We start from the raw sequence: 23,671 nt of genomic DNA on the forward strand, positions 1-23,671 counted from the left end.
GTTTCTTCGTGTCAAGAAGTATGTTAACAGGAATATTTCCACATATTTTTCACATCCTAACAAGTGATTTTGATGCAAATCTATCTCTAGAATCTATCATCATCAAATTTTTATGACAGTAGCTAAGACTAAGTCATCTAGAAAATGGTCCCTTAATTCTATGTAGTTAATAGTGCAGATACTTAACTTTGTCTAGCTTCTTATCAGTTTTCAGTTAGAAATAAAGATAACACTTTGCAACAAAATTTGTAACAAATAACTATATGTTATGGCTCTTCAAAGTTGCTCACAAATAATGTTAAATATCCAATTTGTTGAAGAGTTTACTGTGCCATTACCAGTAACTCCCCCCTCCCTTTTAAACTTTTCTGCTATAGAAAGATGACAGAGGCAAAACTTGTTAGAGTTCTACTTTAAAAAGAAAGCAAAGAAGACAAAGACAGCCTTTAATATATTCCATGCTTGATACAATATAACCATTTTAAGACATGCATTATAATAACTTCAAAAGGATCAGTTTACACCTTTCTGTTATACAACAATAATGGCAAAAACCTCAACTAAAACCATATATTCATAATAGAGAGTTCAGTTACTGGGTTGCCGTTATGCTTAAACACCTGCTCTCAATATCCAACTTTTGCAGAGTAAAACAGGCAACGAATGTGGAAACTTTTTAAGCAGCTGTTCACCTGCATCTTAATAACCAACAAATTGTACTCCAAAAAGATAAAAGTCAGCTGTGGGTCAATAATGCATGCTAATCTTAGTCTCACGGATGGAGGGCAGGTGTTTGTATTTAAAGCTTACATATAAACCCAAAATAGACTTAATTAAAACTTCAAAATATGTATTAATTTCTACTATCATAAACACTTTGTAAAGATTCAAAAAAACTGTATTATTTGAGAGTAGAAAAAGTTGGCTAGTGAAAGCATACTAAAATAATAGCTATTCTTTCCTTATTCTACCAATTTAAAAAAGACCTATCTTTCGATGAACAAGAGAAAAAAGTGAACTCATATTTCACGTTAAATTCTTTGCCTAATCATGTCCTGAGGAAATTCTGAGTATTCCTCTCTTTTTTCTTAATTTTTAAAAATAAATTGTATTGTCTGTATTTAAGGTATAAAACATGATGTTATAAGATACATATATATAAAATGGTTACTATAGTGGAACAATATCTGGGTATTCCAGTGCTGTGTTGTGTACTATATAAGCAGTCACTACACATCTACTGAATTCAAAATATCTAAGTTCAATTTTTAAGAATCAGAGCATATTCACTAATAATATTGTAATTTCATTGATATTCAACATTTCTAACTGACATAACATTACTGAAAGGAAAAGTTCAGAGTAAGATCATCTGTGCTCAGTTAAGCTCTACCTTTCACAGGCAAGGTGATCGTTGAACAGTCACTACAAAATGGGAATGATAGAACATATGTGCACGACAAACTAAAGAGCTCATAGGATCAACTTAAATGATTATGTAAATATATCTATTAACGGCAAAACAACATTTAAGTGTGGTAAGTGTGGGTTGTCATCCAAATGGCAATGGCTTCCAACACTTCAACCCTGACACAGACCATATGCAAAAGAGAAATGTAAATGACCAATAAACATATAGAATGTTAGTTTACCTAACTAGTAATCAGAGAAATGTAATAAATTGCACACCATTTTTTGCTGATTAAATTGGGAAAGATTTATAAACATATAAAAAGAAATGGCACTTTCAAATACCACAAGTATATATATAAATCTGTGCAATCTTAGCAATATGAATCAAAAGCTCTAAAAAATTATACACACTTTGGCTCAGTATTTTTGTAGAATTTTGTCTTCTGGAAATAATATGATGAGTGAGCAAAAACAGACAAAATGTTCCAAAAAGGAAAAAAGCAGAAGTAACTTAATGGTCAATATTAGGAAACTGGTGTAATATCCGTACAATAAATAACATAAAATAGCCACTTAGGCCAGGTACCATGGCTCATGCCTGTAATAGCAGCACCTAGTGAGGCTAAGTCAGGAAGACTGCTTGAGCCCAAGAGTTTGAGACTACTGTTAAGGAACATGGTGAGACCCTGTCTGTACAAAAAATAGAAGAAATTATGTAGGCAAGGTGCCTGTAGTCCTGCTACTGGAGAGGCTGAGGTGGGAGCATCACTTGAGCCCAGGAGGTTGAGGCTGCAGTGAGCCATGATCACGCCATTGTACTCCAGCCTGGGCAACAGAGCAAGACCCTATACCAAAATAAAATAAAATAAAAAATACAATATAATACAATACAATTAAAATAAAATAAAGACACTTAAAATGACATTCCAGAGATATCAAGATAAGAAAAGGCATTCATCACAGAAATTAAACAGTAGCCAGGCATGGTGCTCTTGCCCGCAAACCCAGTACTTTGTAGTCCCCATTGCCCAGGTTGGAGGGCAGTGGCAACCTCCACCTCCTAGGTTCAAGTGATTATCTTGCCTCAGCCCCTCTGGCCCAAGTAGTTGGGATTACAGGCACACTGCCACCACACCCAGCTAATTTTTGTATTTTTAGTAGAGATGGGGTTTTACCATGTTGGCCAGGCTGGTCTCGAACTCCTGACCTCAAGTATCTCCCTGCCTTGACTCCCAAAGTGCTGGGATTAGAGGCGTGAGCCATTGCACTGGGCCAATGTCTATACATTTTGATTGCTATATATACAAATTTGTGTACATATCAGATATCTTCCTAAGCAAAATTTTGCTGATAGTCTTTAGGCTATTTTTTCTTTTCTTCATCTGTATTTTCTAATTTTTCCATAATGAGTATTACAGCCTACATATTTTTCTCAAAGATTCATTGACAAGGCAAAAAAAAAACCCTCAAAAATTATATTTCAAATTCTTTACTGCATTATTGCTTAAATTAGAACACACCTGCATTTTTGGTCTAGAAGAATATCATTGGACACTAGATACTATTTGATAGCAATTTTACCCCAGATACAATAAATATGTTGCCAGCTCCTCACCTCTTCCTTTTGCAAAATGATCCATCCTACATCTCATGTAGTTCCAGTAGGACAGTTAATCTTAGAGGCTCAACCGTGCCAGGCAGCACAAGTGGGCTCATGACTCAAAGCCTGGCCACTTACTGTATCCCACTTCCTTCTCCACAGTGTTTAAGCAAGGTCAACTCAAGCTCCTCCATAGATTTTGAAACACAAATACTAAAAAGGGGACAGGTGCAGTGGCTTACACCTGTAATCCCAGCACTTCAAGATGCCTTGAAGCCAGGGGTTTGAGACCAGCCTGGGCAACACAGCCAGACTCCAACTCTTTAAAAAACCAAAGTTCCCTCTCTCCTTCTGAGACAAGTATTATGGGGCCAGTGCAAGCCATTATGCCACCATATAGAGGGCCTAAAGACAGAAGGAGACAGACCCCTGACATCATCGTTTGATCTCCTGAATCCAGATGTGTTTAAAGCAGTCTCTAGGCTTTTCAATTATAGAAGTCAATACAATCCACTTTTTGTGTTCAGTTGTTTTGATAGGGTTTCGATCATTTGCAACTATAAGAGACCTAATAAAGCATGGGTAAGACAAAAGTCACTCTTCACAAAAAAAAAATTGTTGTCATAAGAGAAATGTAAAATGAGAAACAAATTTAAAATGCTAAGTATTTGAATACATGTTTAGTAATGCCTCTGTAAGAGGGCAATCTCTTCCCTATCTATAATCTCTTCTGTGTTTGTGAATCACTTCTCAGTAACATGTGACACAACTGATCACTTCTCCTCCTTGAAACACTTTCTTCACCTGGGCCTCCAGATCATCAGGATAACTCTTTTCTTCCTGTCTTTGCCCATTCTTTGAGTCTCCTTTATGGCTTCTCTTGCTTTCCATCTTTTTGTTGGAGAATTTCTGTGCTCAGACCTTGGTCCTTATATATTTGTATCCATGCACTCACTATATGATCACATGTAGTCCCACTGCTTTACAATAATTTTAATATGAAATTACCCCAAAATTTCGACATCCATTCCTAAGCTTTCCCCTGAGCGCCAGAGTTACTTATCAAATTGCCTACCCAATATCTCCACTTGGAAGTTTTTAGGTTTCTCAGCTTTAGTATGTTCAAAACAGAATGTTTAAGTTTATCACAATATCCTATATCTCCCTAAGAATTCCTCTTCTAATTAAACAGCACAGTCATTTACCCAGTTACACAAGTCAAATACTGAGAAGTCTCTAACTTCTTTGCTGCCCTCATATCCTAATAACAATATCCTTTGCTGCCCTCATATCCTCATATCAATAAATCCTGTGACTGTCCCTAAATGATGAAGCAAAATCTGTATCTGCTTCTAGTTACTAATGCATGTTAAAAGCAATGTTCTGAATTATACCCCAAAATAAGCAAACAGACATAAAGTAATAAGGGTTTGTTTGTTTGTTAATGCTATTGTTCGGCTGCATAATGGGCAATATTTAGAACTATCGGTCTGACTCACAAGAAGCCCTTTATCATCTTTCCTCACACACTGTGCTGGGCCCGCAGCAGTCATTTTATGCAACAACACTTGCTTCTCCTAGTCACAACTAAATCACCAGTCAGCATCAGACTTAAACCGTGCCAGAGGCCCCTCCTAAGGAGTCTGAAATTGGAGCTTATACAGGCAGGTAGAATGTATCAGGCTGCCTCCTTCATTTTCTTTTCTTTTCTTTCTTTTTTTTTTTTTTTTTGAGACGGAGTCTCGCTCTGTCGCCCAGGCTGGAGTGCAGTGGCCGAAGTTCAACTCACTGCAAGCTCCACCTCCCGGGTTTACGCCATTCTCCTGCCTCAGCCTCTCGAGTAGCTGGGACTACAGGCGGCTGCCACCGTGCCCAGCTAATTTTTGTATTTTTAGTAGAGACAGGGTTTCACCACGTTGGCCAGGCTAGTCTCGAACTCCTGACCTCAGGTGATCCGCCCGCCTCAGCCTTCCGAAGTGCTGGGATTACAGGCGTGAGCCACCGCATCCAGCCTGCCTTCTTCCCTTTCTTCACACCTCTCTCTGAACAGGCTGGTAACCTAACATGTAGATGGAGACGCTGAGTGGGGCCATGTTCTACCATCCTGGCTGGGAAACTGAGAAAGATGATTTGGACAGACAGACGAAGGGAGAAATGAAGCAGGTACACAGTAACAAGTTGAGAGAGATGAGAAAGGAAAACCAACGACTGCTTCAATTCCTGCTGGATTTCTAGTTTCTGGGCCTGGATCTTTCTGAGAGTCCACAAAATTCACACTCTTAAATTCCTTGAGACATCCCTGTATCTTTATAATAAATTCCCTTTTCGTTTAATTCCCAAAGATTCCTACATAATAATATAGGAACAGCAAAGCAATTATACTTTAATACATATAATGTAGGAACAGTAAAGCAATTTATAAATAATTCCTCTATATGTTGTACTCTTTAAGGCACAATTCTTTACCATAACTGGAAATAAACTCATTAATAAAGAGTGACAAATAAATAAATAAAGAGTGGCCGGGCGCGGTGGCTCAAGCCTGTAATCCCAGCACTTTGGGAGGCCGAGACGGGCGGATCACGAGGTCAGGAGATCGAGACCATCCTGGCTAACACGGTGAAACCCCGTGTCTACTAAAAAATACAAAAAACTAGCCGGGCGACGTGGCGGCGCCTGTAGTCCCAGCTACCCGGGAGGCTGAGACAGGAGAATGGCGTGAACCCGGGAGGCGGAGCTTGCAGTGAGCTGAGATTCGGCCATAGCACTCCAGCCTGGGTGACAGAGTGAGACTCCGTCTCAAAAAAAAAAAAAAATAAATAAATAAATAAATAAATAAATAAATAAATAAATAAATAAAGAGTGACATATAACTTGAAAGGAGGTATATTCAGAAATGATCACCTCAAGTAGAGGGAAAAACTTGAATAACTTCTCCAAAACATCTAAAATCTAATGTTTCTTCAGGAACCATCTCACGGAAGGTAGCAAGCTACTTTCAAACAATATCTGAGCATACATATTTCCCTGAGCAACCAAAAAATAAAAATAAAAAAATTAAGCCAAAGAAAATAGTAATTTGCTCAAAAAGGCCCAGGAACCCTCCAGCAAGTACCAAAACAAGTTAATTACAATATCCAAAAGATGAGGGTGGGAAACTTTCTGGAGATAGCAATTTGCAGCTGTTGAGAAGTAACTTGGTGCCAATTTGCAAGAATGATACCATCTCCATTAGGGCACTGTAATCAATCGCATTAAAGTTTATCTCATATTCTGCATAAACATAAACAAATACAATTACAAATCCATGCAAGTAAACTAAATCTGATTAACCAGAATGGTGAGAAAATATGTAGGAAAAAGCACAGCTCACTTTAAAAAATACTTACATTAAAAAGTTTACAAATACTTACATTTTTTGCCGTCATGTCAAACTGTATTCTATTTAAGATTCTGTAAAGCCATTAAAAAAAAGGAAAAGAAAAAAGAAAAAAATCTTGTCTTCAATAATTCTTTAAAAGAACAGCCTGTTAAAGGAAAACAGAGGGAATAATAATGTAATAATAATAGGCAACATTTATGTCATATTTACTATGTGACATGCATTGTTATCTAAGTGAACTGGCTAAATTAATCTTCACAACACTATGAGGTTTGTACCATCTTAATCCCCATTTTCCAGATAAAAACCAGGGCTTAGAAAGGTTAAGTAATTTGACCAAGTCAACTCAGTTCACAAGCAATGGAGTCTGGGCTTTGAAATGGTATTAGGCTATGCTGCTTTAGAAAACCCACTGAAAGAAACACCAGGGCTTCTTGGAGAAATGGCTGATTCTAGTACAAGGTAAACCTAGAACATCTTATTGTGCCTAAAGTAAGGAAGGGCTCAAAAAATGATGGAGACATGTCAAAAGCACACAGAAACCAGCTTAAAGAGCCTATAACTGGACAATTTGCAACAACTGAGCACCAAAGTACATAATAATAGTAACAGATTATAAACCCATTGAATAAAATAATAATCCAGGATTATTGGGGCTAATGGGGAAGAAGAGAAATTCTTTGCAGTAGAATGCCAACTAATAAATATAAATGAGTGATACAGTTAGTAAAACTTCCATTTTGGAACCATTATAACTAATAAGAAAAGAATCATTAATACACAGTAAAACTAGTCAGTGAAAACGTGGTGAAAAATAGGATATTTCAATAGCGCTGAAATATCTCCCTACAAATTCAAATTTTCTAGTGAAAGAAATATGGCATAAACCACTTTAGCCAAGTGATCAAAGTTACCAATGATTACCAATAATGGGGCAAGCCAACATGTGTCTCTTCAAGCGCACTGAGATGGATACCACATGAATTCTGAGGTACGTTTGCCCAATATGCAAAATCTAAATCTAATCATGAGGAAATATCAGAGAAATACAAATTTGAGAGGCATTCTACAAAATAATGGCCTGAATTATTCAAAAAATGTTAGTGTCATGAATGGCAAAGAAAGGCTGAGAAACTTTCCAGATTTAAAAAGACTAAAAACTGCTGGGCGTGGTGGCTCACGCCTATAATCCCAGCACTTTGGGAGGCTGAGGTGAGCGGATCACCTGAGGTCAGGAGTTCAAGACCAGCCTGGCCAACATGGTGAAACCCCTTCTCTACTAAAAATACAAAAAAAAAAGACCTGGGTGTGGTGGTGCATGCCTGTAGTCCCGGGTACTTGGGAGGCTGAGGCAGGAGACTTGTTTGAACTCAGGAGGCGGAGGTTGCAGTAAGCCGAGGTTGCGCCACCGCACTCCAGCGAGACAGAAAAAAAACTGCTGTGAAGACCATTATTTGGGTAATTGGAGATTAGGTCTATAGACTGGGTAACAGTATTGTTTCTTTTTTTTTTTTTTTTTTGAGACGGAGTCTCGCTCTGTCACCCAGGCTGGAGTGCAGTGGCCGGATCTCAGCTCACTGCAAGCTCCGCCTCCCGAGTTCACGCCATTCTCCTGCCTCAGCCTCCCGGGTAGCTGTGACTACAGGCGCCTGCCACCTCGCCCGGCTAGTTTTTTGTAGTTTTTAGTAGAGACGGGGTTTCACCGTGTTAGCCAGGATGGTCTCGATCTCCTGACCTCATGATCCGCCCATCTCGGCCTCCCAAAGTGCTGGGATTACAGGCTTGAGCCACCGCGCCCGGCCTCAGTATTGTTTCAATGTTACATTTCCTGATTTTGATCAATGAACTGTGGAGTTTTCTTTTCTTCACATCTTTTTGGATTCCAAAAACTATGGAGTTTTCTATAATTGAGGGTCCTTTTTCTTACAAAACATACACTAAAATATTTAGGAGTGGAGGTGTATAATGGTGGCAACTTACTCTCAAATGATGAAAAAAATATGATCTCTAAAACTTTACAGAGAAAGTGAGAATAATAAAGAATATATGACAAAATGGTTACAACTGGTGAATCTGGGTGAAGGGCATCTGGGAGTTCTTTGACCTATTTTTGTAACTTTTCTCTTATTTTAAAATTATCTCAAAATTAAACTTTAATAAGACATTCAAGGGGAAGAATAAAATAAAACTTAACTTTGAAAAGATCATAAATAATGGGGGTTCAAAGAAATGGGGGCTTCAAATGGCTGCTTTATATACTAGAATTTGAATCTACAAGTAAAATTTTGTGGAAGAATAGCAAGGTTTTTTGTTGTTGTTTTCTGTTTTTTCATGTGCAGAACTTGCAGGTTTGTTACATAGGTATACATAGGTGTATGTGTGCCCTGGTGGTCTGCTGCACCTATCAACCCATCACCTAAGTTTTAAGTCCCACATGCATTAGCTATTTGTCCTGATGCTCCCCCTCCCATTTTTTTTTTTTTTTTTTTGCTTTTCAATAAAACACTGAATTTGTAATTTTTCAGTGATAAAGCATAAATTTAAAAACCTGAACTACAAGTTTTGCTTTCTCACAGTAATTGTACAATGTCTATTATGACCTAACCTAAAAATAAACTTCCCATGCTATATCTGTTCTACATTTATCAATTATTTCTTACCTCCTCTATAGTGATATAAATTTAAATATGACATAAATAAAGCACAAATTCCTGATATCCCACTCAACAGACTACTTGGCATATTCAAACTAAGAATTTAAAGTTAAAGTATTGCATTTTGAAGATTAATATTTCAACCAAGCTTGATCTAACAGATCTATGTAGAATTCTGTATCTGATAGCTCTGAAACATCTCTTTAGGTACAAATTTATAAAATTTGTCCATATATGCTATCACCAAAGAGGAAGCAAAAATTTCAGAGAGGAAATATCACACAGATTATGGTCTCTGACTACAATGCAATTAAATTAGGAATCAATTATTTTTTAAAAAGTTAAAAGTTATATATTTAGCTATATTATTAAACATTCCATGAATCTGAAATATTTAGAACTAGAATGACATTTAAAAAGTAATAAAAAAATAAAATGTTCAGAAATAAATGACAATGAAAATTTTAAAAACGTATAAAATCCAGCAGAACTAGTACTTAGGGTATATTTATATTTCCTTTTATTCATTAAGTCATCAATTTAAATACGTAAAAGAACAGTGAGAACTCAAAGAAATATGAAAAGAAACAAAGAGTATAAATTAATGAAATAGAAAAAAAATCAACAAATTAACAATCTGGTTCTAAGTGTCTCACTTAAAGTGAGCATCTAATAAATAAAGCAGCAGCACAGTAGAGTGGAAAGAGTATGGACTTTGGCTCCGTCTCAGCTCTGATCCTTATTAGTTGTGTGATCCTGAACAAGTAACCTAACCTCTTAAGAGTCTCCATGTCTTCATCTGAAAAATTGATATACTGAATGTTTCAGAGTTATGTTAGGAGTTTATATGCCCTCCAGTTGACACATAAATATTCTGAACACTCCTAACAACAAAGAAGTTCAACTTTAACCAATTTAAGACTATCTCATGACCTGCTGAAATAGTTATAACAAAAAAACTACAAAATATTTTCTATCAAAAGTATGGTTTGAACATGTTAAATTTTAGAAACCCTCTATATTTCCAAAGCAAACACTATTGCCTACCCAATATCATTTTCCTCTTCTTCCTTACAAGCTGACATGGCAATGTGCCCAGCTACAAATACTACATCGTCAACCTTCCTCTCAGATGGGCTAACCATATCACAGATGACATAATTCTGGCCAATGAAATATAAGCAGACATTGTTGGTGTGGGCTACCAGATTCAGCTAGTAGGTGTCTTTTTTTCCCCACCCCTTACGTTTTTTTGTGCCCAGAGCATAGTTATGATGGCTAGAGCTGCTTGTCTATGAACATCTGCTTCATTTCTGAATTCAGTACTCAACAATGTTATATTTCCTAAGGGCTAGGATATTGAGGGTCACTGTGTTATTCATGCAAAAAAAATGAAATTAACAGAGTATTACTATTTCAGCACAATATAGTAAGAGGGTACCAATAAAAATAGCCACATTAATTAGCTTCACAGAACAAAGTACAATTTTGTTTGGTATTCCTTTGAATTTCCACACTACAGTACAGCACAAACTGGAATCTCTAAGTATTATCTAAATAATAAATGTTTGAAATAGAGCCAAAGTGCATGGATTTCTTAAGCAAATTTACCTTAACATCTCTGTGTCTCAATTTCTTCATCTCCAAAATAGTAAGAGTCAGCCACTTAATTAAATGAGTCAATACATGTAAAATTACTAAGACACTGCTTAGCACAAGGTAAGCATTCAATGCTAGAGGGGGAAAAATCTTCATTGATTTCTCATGACAAATTAAGGCTTCCTTCTCTAAAATAAATAATACATAATTCCCACATTGTAGAAGTGAAAAATACCATAACATACACTCAATTTCAAAATAGGAAAAAAAAATCTGTTTAATTGTGGTTAAAAAAAACTCTTCTAAAATTAACAAGAGTAGGCAACAACTTCATTCATTCATTACTCATCCAGCAAATACTGAATAGTCACTATGTGCATGGCACTATCTCAGGCAATGAAGACGGCCTAGTAGATGAGAAAGACTGTAATCACCAAACGTTCAAATGTAATTTTAAAGAAATAAAGTTACATTAAGACAGACACTGTAAAAACAAATGGGATTGTGATAGAGACCTTCTTCATTCAATTAAAAATTAAGTATGCTGTATTGGCTTTGAGTGATACTTTATAGCATTTTAATTTAAAAATACACATTTCTAAATAGTTTTAAAGTTTTTGTCTTTTTTGACATTGTCTTTAATCTATAAATTATTTGCATTGTATGACTTGAATCTTCCAAAGTGTCCAGATATTAAATAAATTTGGCACAGAAAGGTTCAAGAAGTTGCCATCTTTGGCAGTATGGATGATTCTCAGAGATAAACCAGCCATGTGCACTGATGCATTATGTTTTATCCAGACTCAACAATTGCACACTTCTTCCTGTCACCAAGCTCTTCTGTTAGTTAAAAAAATAAGTTGGATTTCTTCTTCCAGCTTCATGAACACATTATGTCAAGCTCAAAAAGTCAATCTTTTGACCTCACCATCTGCCATGATCTCGTCAGTTTCAGACAATGCAACTCCCACAGATGGTCTCAAAATGTAAGCCCCTTCCCATTCCAATCACAATTTAGCAGCTCCAGCCACAAAGCCTCTTAAAATTAATCAAAATACAAGGAAGAAAGCAAAAACAGCTATGGATAAATTTGTAGAATCATGCAGTAACATAATTTGAATCAGGATTTGCACACTTTCTAACACTGCCAAAAAAGCTGCTACTAAAATTTAATAGGAAAGGTAGCATATTTAAATGGCAAACATAACTAATTTTAAATACATGCTCATGACTCAAAATTTAGAAAATACACAAAACGCAAGAAACAAATATCAGCCATAATCCTACTTGTTAGAAGCAACTACAATAAACTTATTGGTATAAATCCCTTCAGTATTCTCTCTGTGCATTCAAACTTCTGAGATGTGGTATTAAATAGAAGACATTTTCTTTTTTGTCTTTTTTTTTTTTCGAGACGGAGTAGCTGGGATTACAGGCACACACCACCATGTCTGGCTAATTTTTGTATTTTTAGTAGAGATGGGGTTTCACCATGTTGGCCACGCCGGTCTTGAACTCCTGACCTCGTGATCCACCCGCCTCAGCCTCCCAAAGTGCTGGGATTACAGGCGTGAGCCACCACGCCCAGCCCTAGAAGATATTTTCATAGACAGGATATTATGTAATCTTTTCTTAGGTGAACAGCTTATCTAGGCATTCTCTCAAGTGCTTCACATGTATATCATATCATTCGCACCACAACTCTATCAGATAAATGTTATTATTTTCATTTTACAGAAGACAAAACAGTTTTAGAGAGTTCAAGCAATTTTCCCAGTTAACCAACTGTACAAATTACAGTGCCAGAATATGAACCCAGGATCTCACACCAGCAAAAGTGTTCTTAACTACTATAATACTTTACAAAATACATCTGAGTTGAGATATAATATAGACTCAAGATATTATAACAAAATGATATATAATTATTATTACAATAAATTCAGAGAAAATGATAACCTACTGAAAGAATCCTTTAAAATCTCATATAGGACATATACATATGACATATAATTTTTCTCCTTTTCAATTGTTTTTTAAAATTTCGATATTAAATTGAATTTTTCTTTATTTTTTGAGTAGGTTGTGTGAAAGCTGATTACATGCCAGTCAGAGCTTGCCAGCTCCCCAAAACCTTACTAGTGCCAATGAGCTTTCTTGAAGTGATCTGCAACATTTCTCCTTTTTATAAAACCTCTAACCTCTTTGTTCTTCAGACACAGCCAAGACTACATGGTCTGTGTGTACTCCCAAAATTGCAATTCTTTTTTTTTTTTTTTTTTTTTTTTTTTTTTTTTTTTTTTGTGACAGAGTGTGGCTCTGTCACCCAGGCTGGACTGCAGTGGCGTGATCTTGGCTCACTGCAACCTCTCCCTCCCGGGTTCAAGCAATTCTCCTGCCTTAGCCTCCTAAGTAGCTAGGATTACAGGAGCCCGCCACCACACATGGCTAATTTTTTTATTTTTAGTAGAGATGGGGTTTCACCATGTTGACCAGGCTGGTTTCAAACTCCTGACCTCAAGTGATTCCGCCCACCTCAGCCTCCCAAAGTATGCCTGGCCTGCAATTTTCTTCTCAAATAAAATATTTTAATCTCAGAGATGTGTTGCTATATTTCGACTTGACAGTTGTAAATTTCCTCATTCACTTTTTTCACAGCTACACAGAATTCCTTTACATCGTTTCACTAGCCTCTACTGACAGACATTTAGATTTCATAATCTAAACTGGTGACAGTAACGACATTTTAATGACTCAAATCTTTAATGTTGTCTGGCATGCTGATGTGGTATATGCCTACCTCTCCAGTTCTATTAAACCCCTTTCCCACACCTCTTTTCTGATCCATTTCCACTGGCTTCTGTAAGTTCTTCAAAAACGTGCTCCTCCTGCCTCAAGGGCCTCTGTACATGCTGTTCCTTCTGTCTGGAATCTTTACCTGACAAACTCATCTTCCTTTAGATCCCTTCTCAAATGTCACTTCCTCAGGGAAAACCATCCGTTTTCTACTACCCAGTCTAGGCCAGGGGTATCAACCTATCGCTCTCCTACTTTCTCCTTTAATAGTATACACTGGGTTGCCATTGTATATTTATTTCTGGATAATCAGATTGTGGTCTGTCTCTGCCAACTAAAGTATAAATTCCATGAGGGCAGGAACCCTGTCCATTTTGTTCACTCTTACATATCAAACGCCTGGCACATGGTTAAAGCTTAAGAAATATTTGTTAAACGAATTACAGACTCAGTATTTTATTTATTTTCATCCTTTAAAAATGTATGACAACCCCATTCAATATGACTTGGCAGAAAATGAAAACCATGCAAACATTTAACACATACACATCTGAAATGTCAGTAAGCTACATTTTTTTTTTTTTTGAGATGGAATCTTGCTCTGTCACCCAGGCTAGAGTGCAGTGGCATGATCTCAACTCACTGTAACCTCCGCCTCCTGGGTTCAAGTGATCCTCCCACCTCAGCCTCCTCGGTAGCTGGGACTACAGGTGTATGCATGCGCCACCACATCTGGCTAATTTTTGATATTTTTGTAGAGATGGAGTTTCGCCATGTTGCCCAGGCTGGTTTTGAAACCCTAAACTCAAGAGATCTGCCCATTTCAGCCTCCCAAAGTGCTGGGATTGCAGGCATGAGCCACCACACCCAGTCCATTGCTCATTTTTTAAAATTGAAAAAAAAAAAAAAGCCCAGACTTACATAAGCTTTTATCCAGACTCTCTACAATGATAAAAACTGATTAATACTATAAGCAATCATTAACAGTATATATGTGTAGTGAAATAATGAATAATGAGAAAATGTATAATGAGATAACGAGATATATGAATAATGTTATCTGAGCACTACTCATTCATTTACTTATTGAATAAATACTTATTGATAGCTAGCTACCCGTCAAACACTGAGTATTAAAAATACTGAGCACTGGCCAGGTGCAGGGGCTCACGCCTGTAATCCCAGCACTTTGGGGGCTGAGGCAGGAAGATCACTTGTGCTCAGGAGTTTGAGATCAGCCTGGACAACGTAGTGAAACCCCATCTCTACTAAAAATACAAAAATTAGCCACATGTGGTGAAGCGTGCCTGTAATCCCAGTTACTTGGGAGGCTGAGACAGGAGAATCACCTGAACCCAGGAGACGGAGGCTGTAGTGAGCCAAGACAGTGCCATTGCACTCCAGCCTGGGCGACAGAGCAAGACCCTGTCTCAAAAAAAAAAAAAAAAAATTAAATCAGATTAGTGAGAAGCCTCAGAACGATTTTAAATAGAGAGTTACAGCATCTGAACCAAAGACGGAACCAAATTCACCAAACATTAAGTAAAAATTATTTGCATTCTGATTCTTCAAAAACCAGTAATATTAGCTATATCCTGTAATTCTTTGGTAACTGAAATGCTCACTCATTTCTTGACTACACCAAATAGGTTTCTATTCACTATTTATCTAGCACTCAAACCACCTTAAACCTCTGTAACAAGACTCTCAGCTCAGAAATAAGAAAAAAAAAATTCCCCAGAGCTCAAAAGTAGCTTTCACAAAACCAGGTACTAGTTAGTAACTCAAGTCCTTAGGCCTTCCCTCGTCTTATACATTTTATTTAGCATAAAGTTCTTAGTGTATGTGCTTTGATTTTCAGGCTAGGAGCCAATTATACTTAGCAGAAAGATATGGTAATAGGGAGCAAACGGGCTAACACTGTTACAGGTGAACACATTGACAAAGTGATTGACAACAAGCAGCTTAATACTAAAAGAAAATTAGATACAGAGTACTATCTCACCAAATAAATTCATTGAGGTAGAATTCTTCTGTCACTCCCTGGCAAACTGATTTTTTTATTTTTTTAATTGAGACAGAGGTCTCGCTATATTGCCTAAGCTGGCCTAAAATTTCCGGCCTCAAGACATCCTCTTGTCTCAGCCTCCTGAGTAGCTGGGGCTACAGGCACGTGCCACCACATCCAACCAAAACTGGTTGTTCTACAACAAAACCTAAATGCTACTTTCATTTCAAATATATTATGCAATATTAACAGATTATCAATATGTATTATTTGTTCGTAATTGCTGAAAACAAAAGACTGAGGGGGAAAACTTACTATTGTCCCGACCCAAAGAGGAAATATTAGATGAGAGCACACAATTTAAGAATAAAATCACATTGTGAGATGCTGCCAAGAACCTAATATATTATTTTATCAAGCCAAATTGTAAACCATTAATTCACTCATGCACAATGACTACATGGATCAGATCACCTGTTACACATATGCTGCTTAGCAAAGTCTCATTTCCAGATTAACAAAGCTTTAGATTAGCATCACAAACGTTAAGATTTATCTTTACTTCAACCATCAAAACAAGCCAGATGACTTTTTTTTTTCCAAGATGGAGTCTCACTGTCACCAGACTCGACTGTAGTGACGCGATCTTGGCTCACTGCCACCTCTGCCTCCCGGGTTCAAGCGATTCTCCTGCCTCAGCCTCCCAAGTATCTGGGACTACAAGCATGTGCCATCACACCCAGCCAATTTTTTTTGTATTCTTAGTAGAGATGGGGTTTCACCATGTTGGCCAGGATGGTCTCGATTTCTTGACCTCATGATCCTCCCTGCCTCTCAGCCTCCCAAAGTGCTGGGATTACAGGAGTGAGCTACCACACCCGGCCGATGTTTTAAAATATCATTTGGTATTAATATAAGCTTACAGACAAAGTATTGTATAATGAACTATGCAAGCATGAAATGTTCAATTTGAGTCATTAAAATGTGGTCACTGTGACCAAGAAAAGCTTCCAAAAAGACAAAGATGGGGCATTCAAAAGGAAGCAACTGGAGAATAAAATAGTACCATTTTTAATGCTTATTTAGAATACCACTATACTTATACAAACACCTAATCTATATTCAAATGAAAATGAAACATTTTATATATATATATATATATATATTTTTTTTTTTTTTTTTTTGAGACGGAGTCTCGCTCTGTCGCCCAGGCTGGAACGCAGTGACCGGATCTCAGCTCACTGCAAGCTCCGCCTCCCGGGTTTATGCCATTCCCCTGCCTCAGCCTCCCAAGAAGCTGGGACTACAGGCGCCCGCCACCTCGCAAGGCTAGTTTTTTGTATTTTTAGTAGAGACGGGGTTTCACCATGTTAGCCAGGATGGTCTCAATCTCCTGACCTCGTGATCCGCCCGTCTCGGCCTCCCAAAGTGCTGGGATTACAGGCTTGAGCCACCGCGCCTGGCCAACATTTTATAATTTTATAATCAGCATCATCATGGTATTTAATAAATAATTTCTCAAAATAACTCTATAGAATAGTTATCTCCATTTTATAGAAGGGAAAATTGAGTCAGCTCATAGAGAAGCAAAATTTATAATGAAGTTTAAATAAATGTTACTATATACATGTTCCATGATATCATAAAAAGACATGTCCTAAGCAGTTTTCATTTTTTTTTTGAGTTGATAAAAATGTTCTGTATTTTTATTGTGTTGGTAGTTTCATGGGTGCACACACTGTTAAAATGAACACTAAATAGGTACAATTATTGTATGTAAATAATATCTTGTTAAAGTTGATTTTTAAAATACAGAAGATAAGCAGATAGATGCATGTCTGAATATAGTTCATATTTAAAGATCAGATCATTTTATTAATTGAAATCATTTCAAGTTATAGAGAAATATATACCAATATTTTATTTCTTGTAATTGCTTCATTGCAACTTTAAAATACATCATCACTCTTAGACTATCATAGTAAGTACAGGAAAAAAAGAAAGAAATTATTGACTCGGGTCATTTATAACCACAGATGCAAAAATTCTAAATAACATTGTGGTGAATACAATATTTAAGTATATTTGAAAATTAGTAATGATTTTAATTCTAAAATTCAAAAGTGATAGACTATCAAGAAATTGAGGTTGGCCAGGCGCGGTGGCTCACGTCTGTAATCCCAACACTTTGGGAGGCCGAGGCAGGCGGATCATGAGGTCAGGAGATTGAGACCATCCTGGCTAACACAGTGAAACCCCATCTCTACTAAAAATACAAAAAACTAGCCGGGCGTGGTGGTGGGCACCCGTAGTCCCAGCTACTGGGGAGGCTGAGGCAGGAGCATGGCGTGAACCTGGGAAGCGGAGCTTGCAGTGAGCCAAGATTGTGTCACTGCACTCCAGCCTGGGTGACGGAGCGAGACTCCGTCTCAAAAAAAAAAAAAAGAAATGGAAATAATTTACTACTGTAAATTAAAAGAGAAGGTAATATATTTATATCAGTAATTACTGAGAGGTTTTTTTTTTTTCTTTCTTTTTTCTTTTTTTTAATTATACTTTAAGTTCTAGGGTACATGTGCATAACGTGCAGGTTTGTTACATACGTATACTTGTGCCATGTTGGTGTGCTGCACCCATCAACTCGTCAGCACCCATCAAGTCATCATTTATATCATGTGTAACTCCCAATGCAATCCCTCCCCCCTCCCCCCTCCCCATGATAGGCCCCAGTGTGTGATGTTACCCTTCCCGAGTCCAAGTGATCTCATTGTTCAGTTCCCACCTATGAGTGAGAACATGCGGTGTTTGGTTTTCTGTTCTTGTGATAGTTTGCTCAGAATGATGGTTTCCAGCTGCATCCATGTCCCTACAAAGGACACAAACTCATCCTTTTTTATGGCTGCATAGTATTCCATGGTGTATATGTGCCACATTTTCTTAATCCAGTCTGTCACAGATGGACATTTGGGTTGATTCCAAGTCTTTGCTATTGTGAATAGTGCCGCAATAAACATACGTGTGCATGTGTCTTTGTAGTAGAATAATTTATAATCCTTTGGGTATATACCCAGTAGTGGGATGGCTGGATCATATGGTACATCTAGTTCTAGATCCTTGAGGAATTGCCATACTGTTTTCCATAATGGTTGAACTAGTTTACAATCCCACCAACAGTGTAAAAGTGTTCCTATTTCTCCACATCCTCTCCAGCACCTGTTGTTGCCTGACTTTTTAATGATTGCCATTCTAACTGGTGTGAGATGGTATCTCATTGTGGTTTTGATTTGCATTTCTCTGATGGCGAGTGATGATGAGCGTTTTTTCATGTGTCTGTTGGCTGTATGAATGTCTTCTTTTGAGAAATGTCTGTTCATATCCTTTGCCCACTTTTTGATGGGGTTGTTTGTTTTTTTCTTGTATATTTGTTTGAGTTCTTTGTAGATTCTGGATATTAGCCCTTTGTCAGATGAGTAGATTGCAAAAATTTTCTCCCATTCTGTAAGTTGCCTGTTCACTCTGGTGGTAGTTTCTTTTGCTGTGCAGAAGCTCTTTAGTAGCAGTTTTCATTTTAAAGTAATTTAAGGTTTTAAAAAATATATTATTGGATATTTGTGTTATCTGTATTTATAAATGTTTAAGAATAGAAATTAAGTATTAAATAGTTTTAAAAGACAAAAAAAAAGCACCTTATAGAAAAATGGCAGAGTATAAGAACAATTGTCTTGTTTGCATACACTCCTCATCCACTTAATTTTTTTTCATCTACCATACATTGAAATTCCCTAACAATCACAACCCCCTATCAGACTCCACAGAATATGATGGAGATTGTGAAATTTTAGACTAACTAAAGGTTAACAGTAAAAGCTGTCATCAATTTTCTCAAATTTCAAGCAGGATACAGGATTTTTTTTTTCTTTTTTCCCTACCTTCTTAAAAACTCCTTTGAAAAGGGCAAGGAAAGTAGAATGATATATACGCTCACTATAAAATAATCCAAAGATATAGAAAAGCACAAAGAAGAAAACAAAAATTACTCTAAATCTTACCATTGAAAGATAAGAACCTAATGATATTTGTACATACACTTTCAGGTACATGTGTATGCACAGATGTCTATTTAAATGTAAAGGTATATGTATATGTATATGAAAATGCACATAAGCAAGTCACATACATTATTCTGTTACTGCCAATTTTCAAGATGTCCTATAAAGCCTTCCATAAAAAAAATTCTTTCAATAAAAAAATTATACATGCTCATAAGAAAGAAAAACTCAACAGTGCAGAAGAAAATACAATACAAAGCAAGTCTTCCTTAATTACTGCCCCCTCCACTTCCACTACAATTCTTACTAGCAGATGAATACCATTAATAGAATTCATTGACATTTATATTTGTGTTCTTATATACATTCTTTTAAAAACATTTAAATTACAGATGATACATGAAAACATTCTGGTTATTAAACAGTCAATACAAATAAAGAAAATCTCCCCATCTGAACACCTCAATTATCATTTGTAAACTTCATTGTTATCAATTTGGTAAATATCCTTGCACAGAGCTCATTCCATGCATTTTCATGTATGTACCTGCATGTAGAGAAATACACTTTTGTTGTATTTAGTCTTTTTAAATTTTAGTCTTGTTCAATAGTATCATACTGTGATGTTTATTTTTTTCATTGAACAATGATAGATTTACTATTGCTGTTAAATGTTACAATAGTGCTACCTTCTTGTAGTAACAGAACAGTTTGTATCTTGATTGTGGTGGTAGCTCTATGAATCTATACATGTGATAACATGTCATAGAACTATATACAAAGACACATCAAAAAATGGGCACATACAAAAACTAGTGAAATCCAAGTAAGATCTGTAGTCTAGCTAATTATATTGTACCAATGTCAATTTCCTGATTTGGCCAATGTACTATAATTTCATAAGATGTTACCACTTGGGGGAACTTGGGCTACGGGTAAATGGGATTTCTCTGTATTCATTTGGCAACTTTTTTTTTTTTTCTTGAGACAGGGTCTTGCTCTGTCACCCAAGCTGGAATGCAGTGGTGCAATCACTGCTCATTGCAACTTCAAACTCCTGGGCTCAGGCAATCCTCCTGCCTTACCTCCCAAGTAGCTGGGTATACGGGCATACACCATAACACGGGGCTAATTTTTTAAATTTTTGGTAGAGATAGAGTCTCCCTATGTAGCCCAGGCTGGTCTTGAACTCCTGTCCTCAAGTGATCCTCCCAACTCAGCCTTCCAAAGTGCCGGGATTACAGGTGTGAGCCAGAGTCCAGCCACTGGTATTCTCCTAAAAGAAAAAGAAACAGAGGTGCAGACAGAGGGAATAAGACAGTGCAGAGACAGAGGCAGAGATTGGAATTATGGGGCCACAGCCAAGGAATGCCTGGGGCTACCAGAAACTGGAAGAAGCAATAGAGGATCCCCTCCTAAAGGCTTTACAGGGAGCACGGCCCTGCTGACAAATTCATTTCAGACTTGCAGCATACAGAACTGTAGGAAATAAGTTTGTTGTGTTCTTGTTTTTGTTTTTATTTTGAGACGGAGTCTCGCTCTGTCGCTAAGGCTGGAGTGCAATGGCGTGATCTTGGCTTACTGCAAGCTCCGCCTCCAGGGTTCACACCATTCTCCTGCCTCAGCCTCCTGAGTAGCTGGGACTACAGGTGCCCGCCACCACGCCTGGCTAATTTTTCGTATTTTTTAGTAGAGACAGGGTTTCACTATGTTAGCCAGATGGTCTCGATCTCCTGACCTCATGATCCGCCCGCCTCGGCCTCCCACAGTTTCTGTTGTTTTAAGCCACCCAGTTTGTGGTATTTTGTTATGGTGGCCCTAGGAAAGTAATACAATGGGTTTTGCACACTATTACAGTTATACCGAGGCATTTTATTTTTTAGTTTTGAGTTTTTTCTGTTTCCTTTTTGTTATTGTTCTTATAATATATGGGGTTCTTCATTATATTTTCCTAGCTGTATGCATATAAGAAAGTTATGTTTTTCTATTTACTATTTTATATTCCATTATACAACTTAATTCTTTTACTGCTTAAAGTAATTTTACTATAAACTCAGTTAACTCTTGGATTTTTCAAGCGTAAAATTAGGTCATCTGAAAAGGACTTTTTCTTTTTTGTTTTGAGATGGAATCTCGTTGTCACCCAGGCTGGAGTGCAATGGCGTGATTTTGGCTCACTGCAACCTCAGCCTCTCAAGTTCAAGCGATTCTCCTGCCTCAGCCTCCCAAGTAGCTGGGATTACAGGTGTGCACCACCACCCCTGGCTAATTTTGGTATTTTTAGTAGAGACGAGGTTTCACCATATGGGCCAAGCTGGTCTCGAAATCCTGACCTCAAGTGATCTGCCCGCCTTTGCCTCCCAAATTGCTGGGATTACAGGCATGAGCCACTGCACCCGGCCTGAAAAATATTTTTGAACCTTTCCAAGTTTGTAGAACGATGGAGATAATCTGACTCCAATTCTCCTCCTCACCTTCCCAGAACAAACATAAAATAAACCACAAGAATTTTTAAAACCCAAAAAGGATCTAGGCCATCAACATTAGCACTCTAGGAGACAGAAAACACAGCAAGCTTCAAATTACCTATAAGTCAAGCAGAAAAAAAAAAAAAAAAAAAAAAGCAAATACCAAAAGAAACACTTCCTTACTTCTGCAAGTCCTACCTCTGCAAGCCTGTGGATGTATAGGGTGAGTGAAGGGAAGTGAAAAAGACTTTCTTACCTCTGCAAGCCTGTGGATGTATATAGGGTGAGTGAAGGGAGGTGAAAAAGACTTTCCTACCTCTGCAAGCCTGTGGATGTATATAGGGTGAGTGAAGGGAGGTGAAAAAGACTCCATGAGAAAGAGCAGAGGGGCACAGGGGATTTGCAGAAAGCACAGACAAAATCAGCCCCAGAAAGAGAGTTAAACAATAAATACAAAAATGCTAAACAGAGATTAGGAGGTTAGGACTTGATAGCTAATAGACCTGGTGAAGTAAGTGTGTCTTGTGTCTAGAAACCTCTGGACCAGAAGCAGCAGCCTCCTAGAAACACTGCTTCTAGGAGAGAACTAGATATACACATATAAAGAGTGCTTTCTCTTGTAAACAAGGTAATGAATGAAAAACAATAGGTGATAAGAGGAGGAAAGCAGGCCAGGCGCAGTGGCTCACGGCTGTAATCCCAGCACTTTGGGAGGCCGAGGCGGGTGGATCACTTGAGGTCAGGAGTTCGAGACCAGCCTGGCCAACATGGTGAAACCCCGCCTCTACAAAAAAAATACAAAAATTAGCCAGGCGTGGTGGCATGCACCTGTAATCCCAGCTACTTGGGAGGCTGAGGCAAGAGAATCCCTTGAACCCAAGAGGCAGAGGTTGCAGTGAGGTGAGATCGTACCACTGCACACCAGCCTGGGTGACAGAGAGAGACCTTGTCTCAAAAGAAGAAAAGGTAGGGGGCTGGGGGGAGGATTAAAGAGCCAGCAGAAACAAAATATTAATAGAAGGAACAACTCTTCCTCTCCCCTTTTTCTCACCATCATCACTACAAATTCAGAAAAGAAACTTCACAAAACGGAGCACACTGGCAGAAGCAGCACTCTCAAACTAGGAACTCTGACCACAAAATGATTAAAAACAAACAAACAAGCAGCCCATATGCACACAAATATACAGCAAAAAGTCAGAAAATACAAACAAAAGCTTCTCTGCTGATGATTTTCTCCACAAAAACAAACCATGAGGTTGAAAAACAACTGTAACACAATCTTCTGAACTGGATTAAATATTTTAAACAAGAATTTGAGGATATGAAAAAGACCTTGAATCTGAAGTACAAAAACTAAGTACCAAAATGGACAAAAACAGAAATAAATGAATAAGAACTGGTTAAAGAAATAGAAAGAAACAAACAAAATGAACATCATATAAGAAATCAAAGTTAAATTGTTAAATTATTTTTTCTTTTGCTTTACTTTGGCATTGAACCAAAAATAAAAACTAAATTATAAGGTATGTAGAAAGAACAGATTTGAATGAAAACTTAATAAAGGACATTGAACAAAGAGCAAGAAAATAATGAAGAAAATAAAATTTAAAAAAAAAAGAGGGAAATTGATTGAAATGAATGATAGGCAAAGGAGGTTGAACATTAGTATTACTGGTGTCCCTAATAAAAAAAATCTAAA

General features: G+C 37.3%; 1 protein-coding gene across 3 annotated transcripts in view; it reads right to left on the reverse strand.

Annotated features, from left to right (window-relative positions):
* Positions 1-23,671, reverse strand: part of TFDP2 (transcription factor Dp-2) — a 201,366-nt gene that overhangs the window by 145,740 nt on the left and 31,955 nt on the right. For all 3 annotated transcript variants that reach the window (XM_010378274.2, XM_030934845.1, XM_010378275.2), the window contains exon 2: positions 6,427-6,540. In XM_010378274.2, the coding sequence (XP_010376576.1) occupies positions 6,427-6,441 (15 nt within the window). In that variant the 5' untranslated portion in view covers positions 6,442-6,540. The remainder of the gene's footprint in view (positions 1-6,426; positions 6,541-23,671) is intronic.

The sequence above is a fragment of the Rhinopithecus roxellana genome, chromosome 1 (genome assembly GCF_007565055.1).
Source record: "Rhinopithecus roxellana isolate Shanxi Qingling chromosome 1, ASM756505v1, whole genome shotgun sequence".
NCBI classification, from domain to species: Eukaryota; Metazoa; Chordata; class Mammalia; order Primates; family Cercopithecidae; genus Rhinopithecus; species Rhinopithecus roxellana.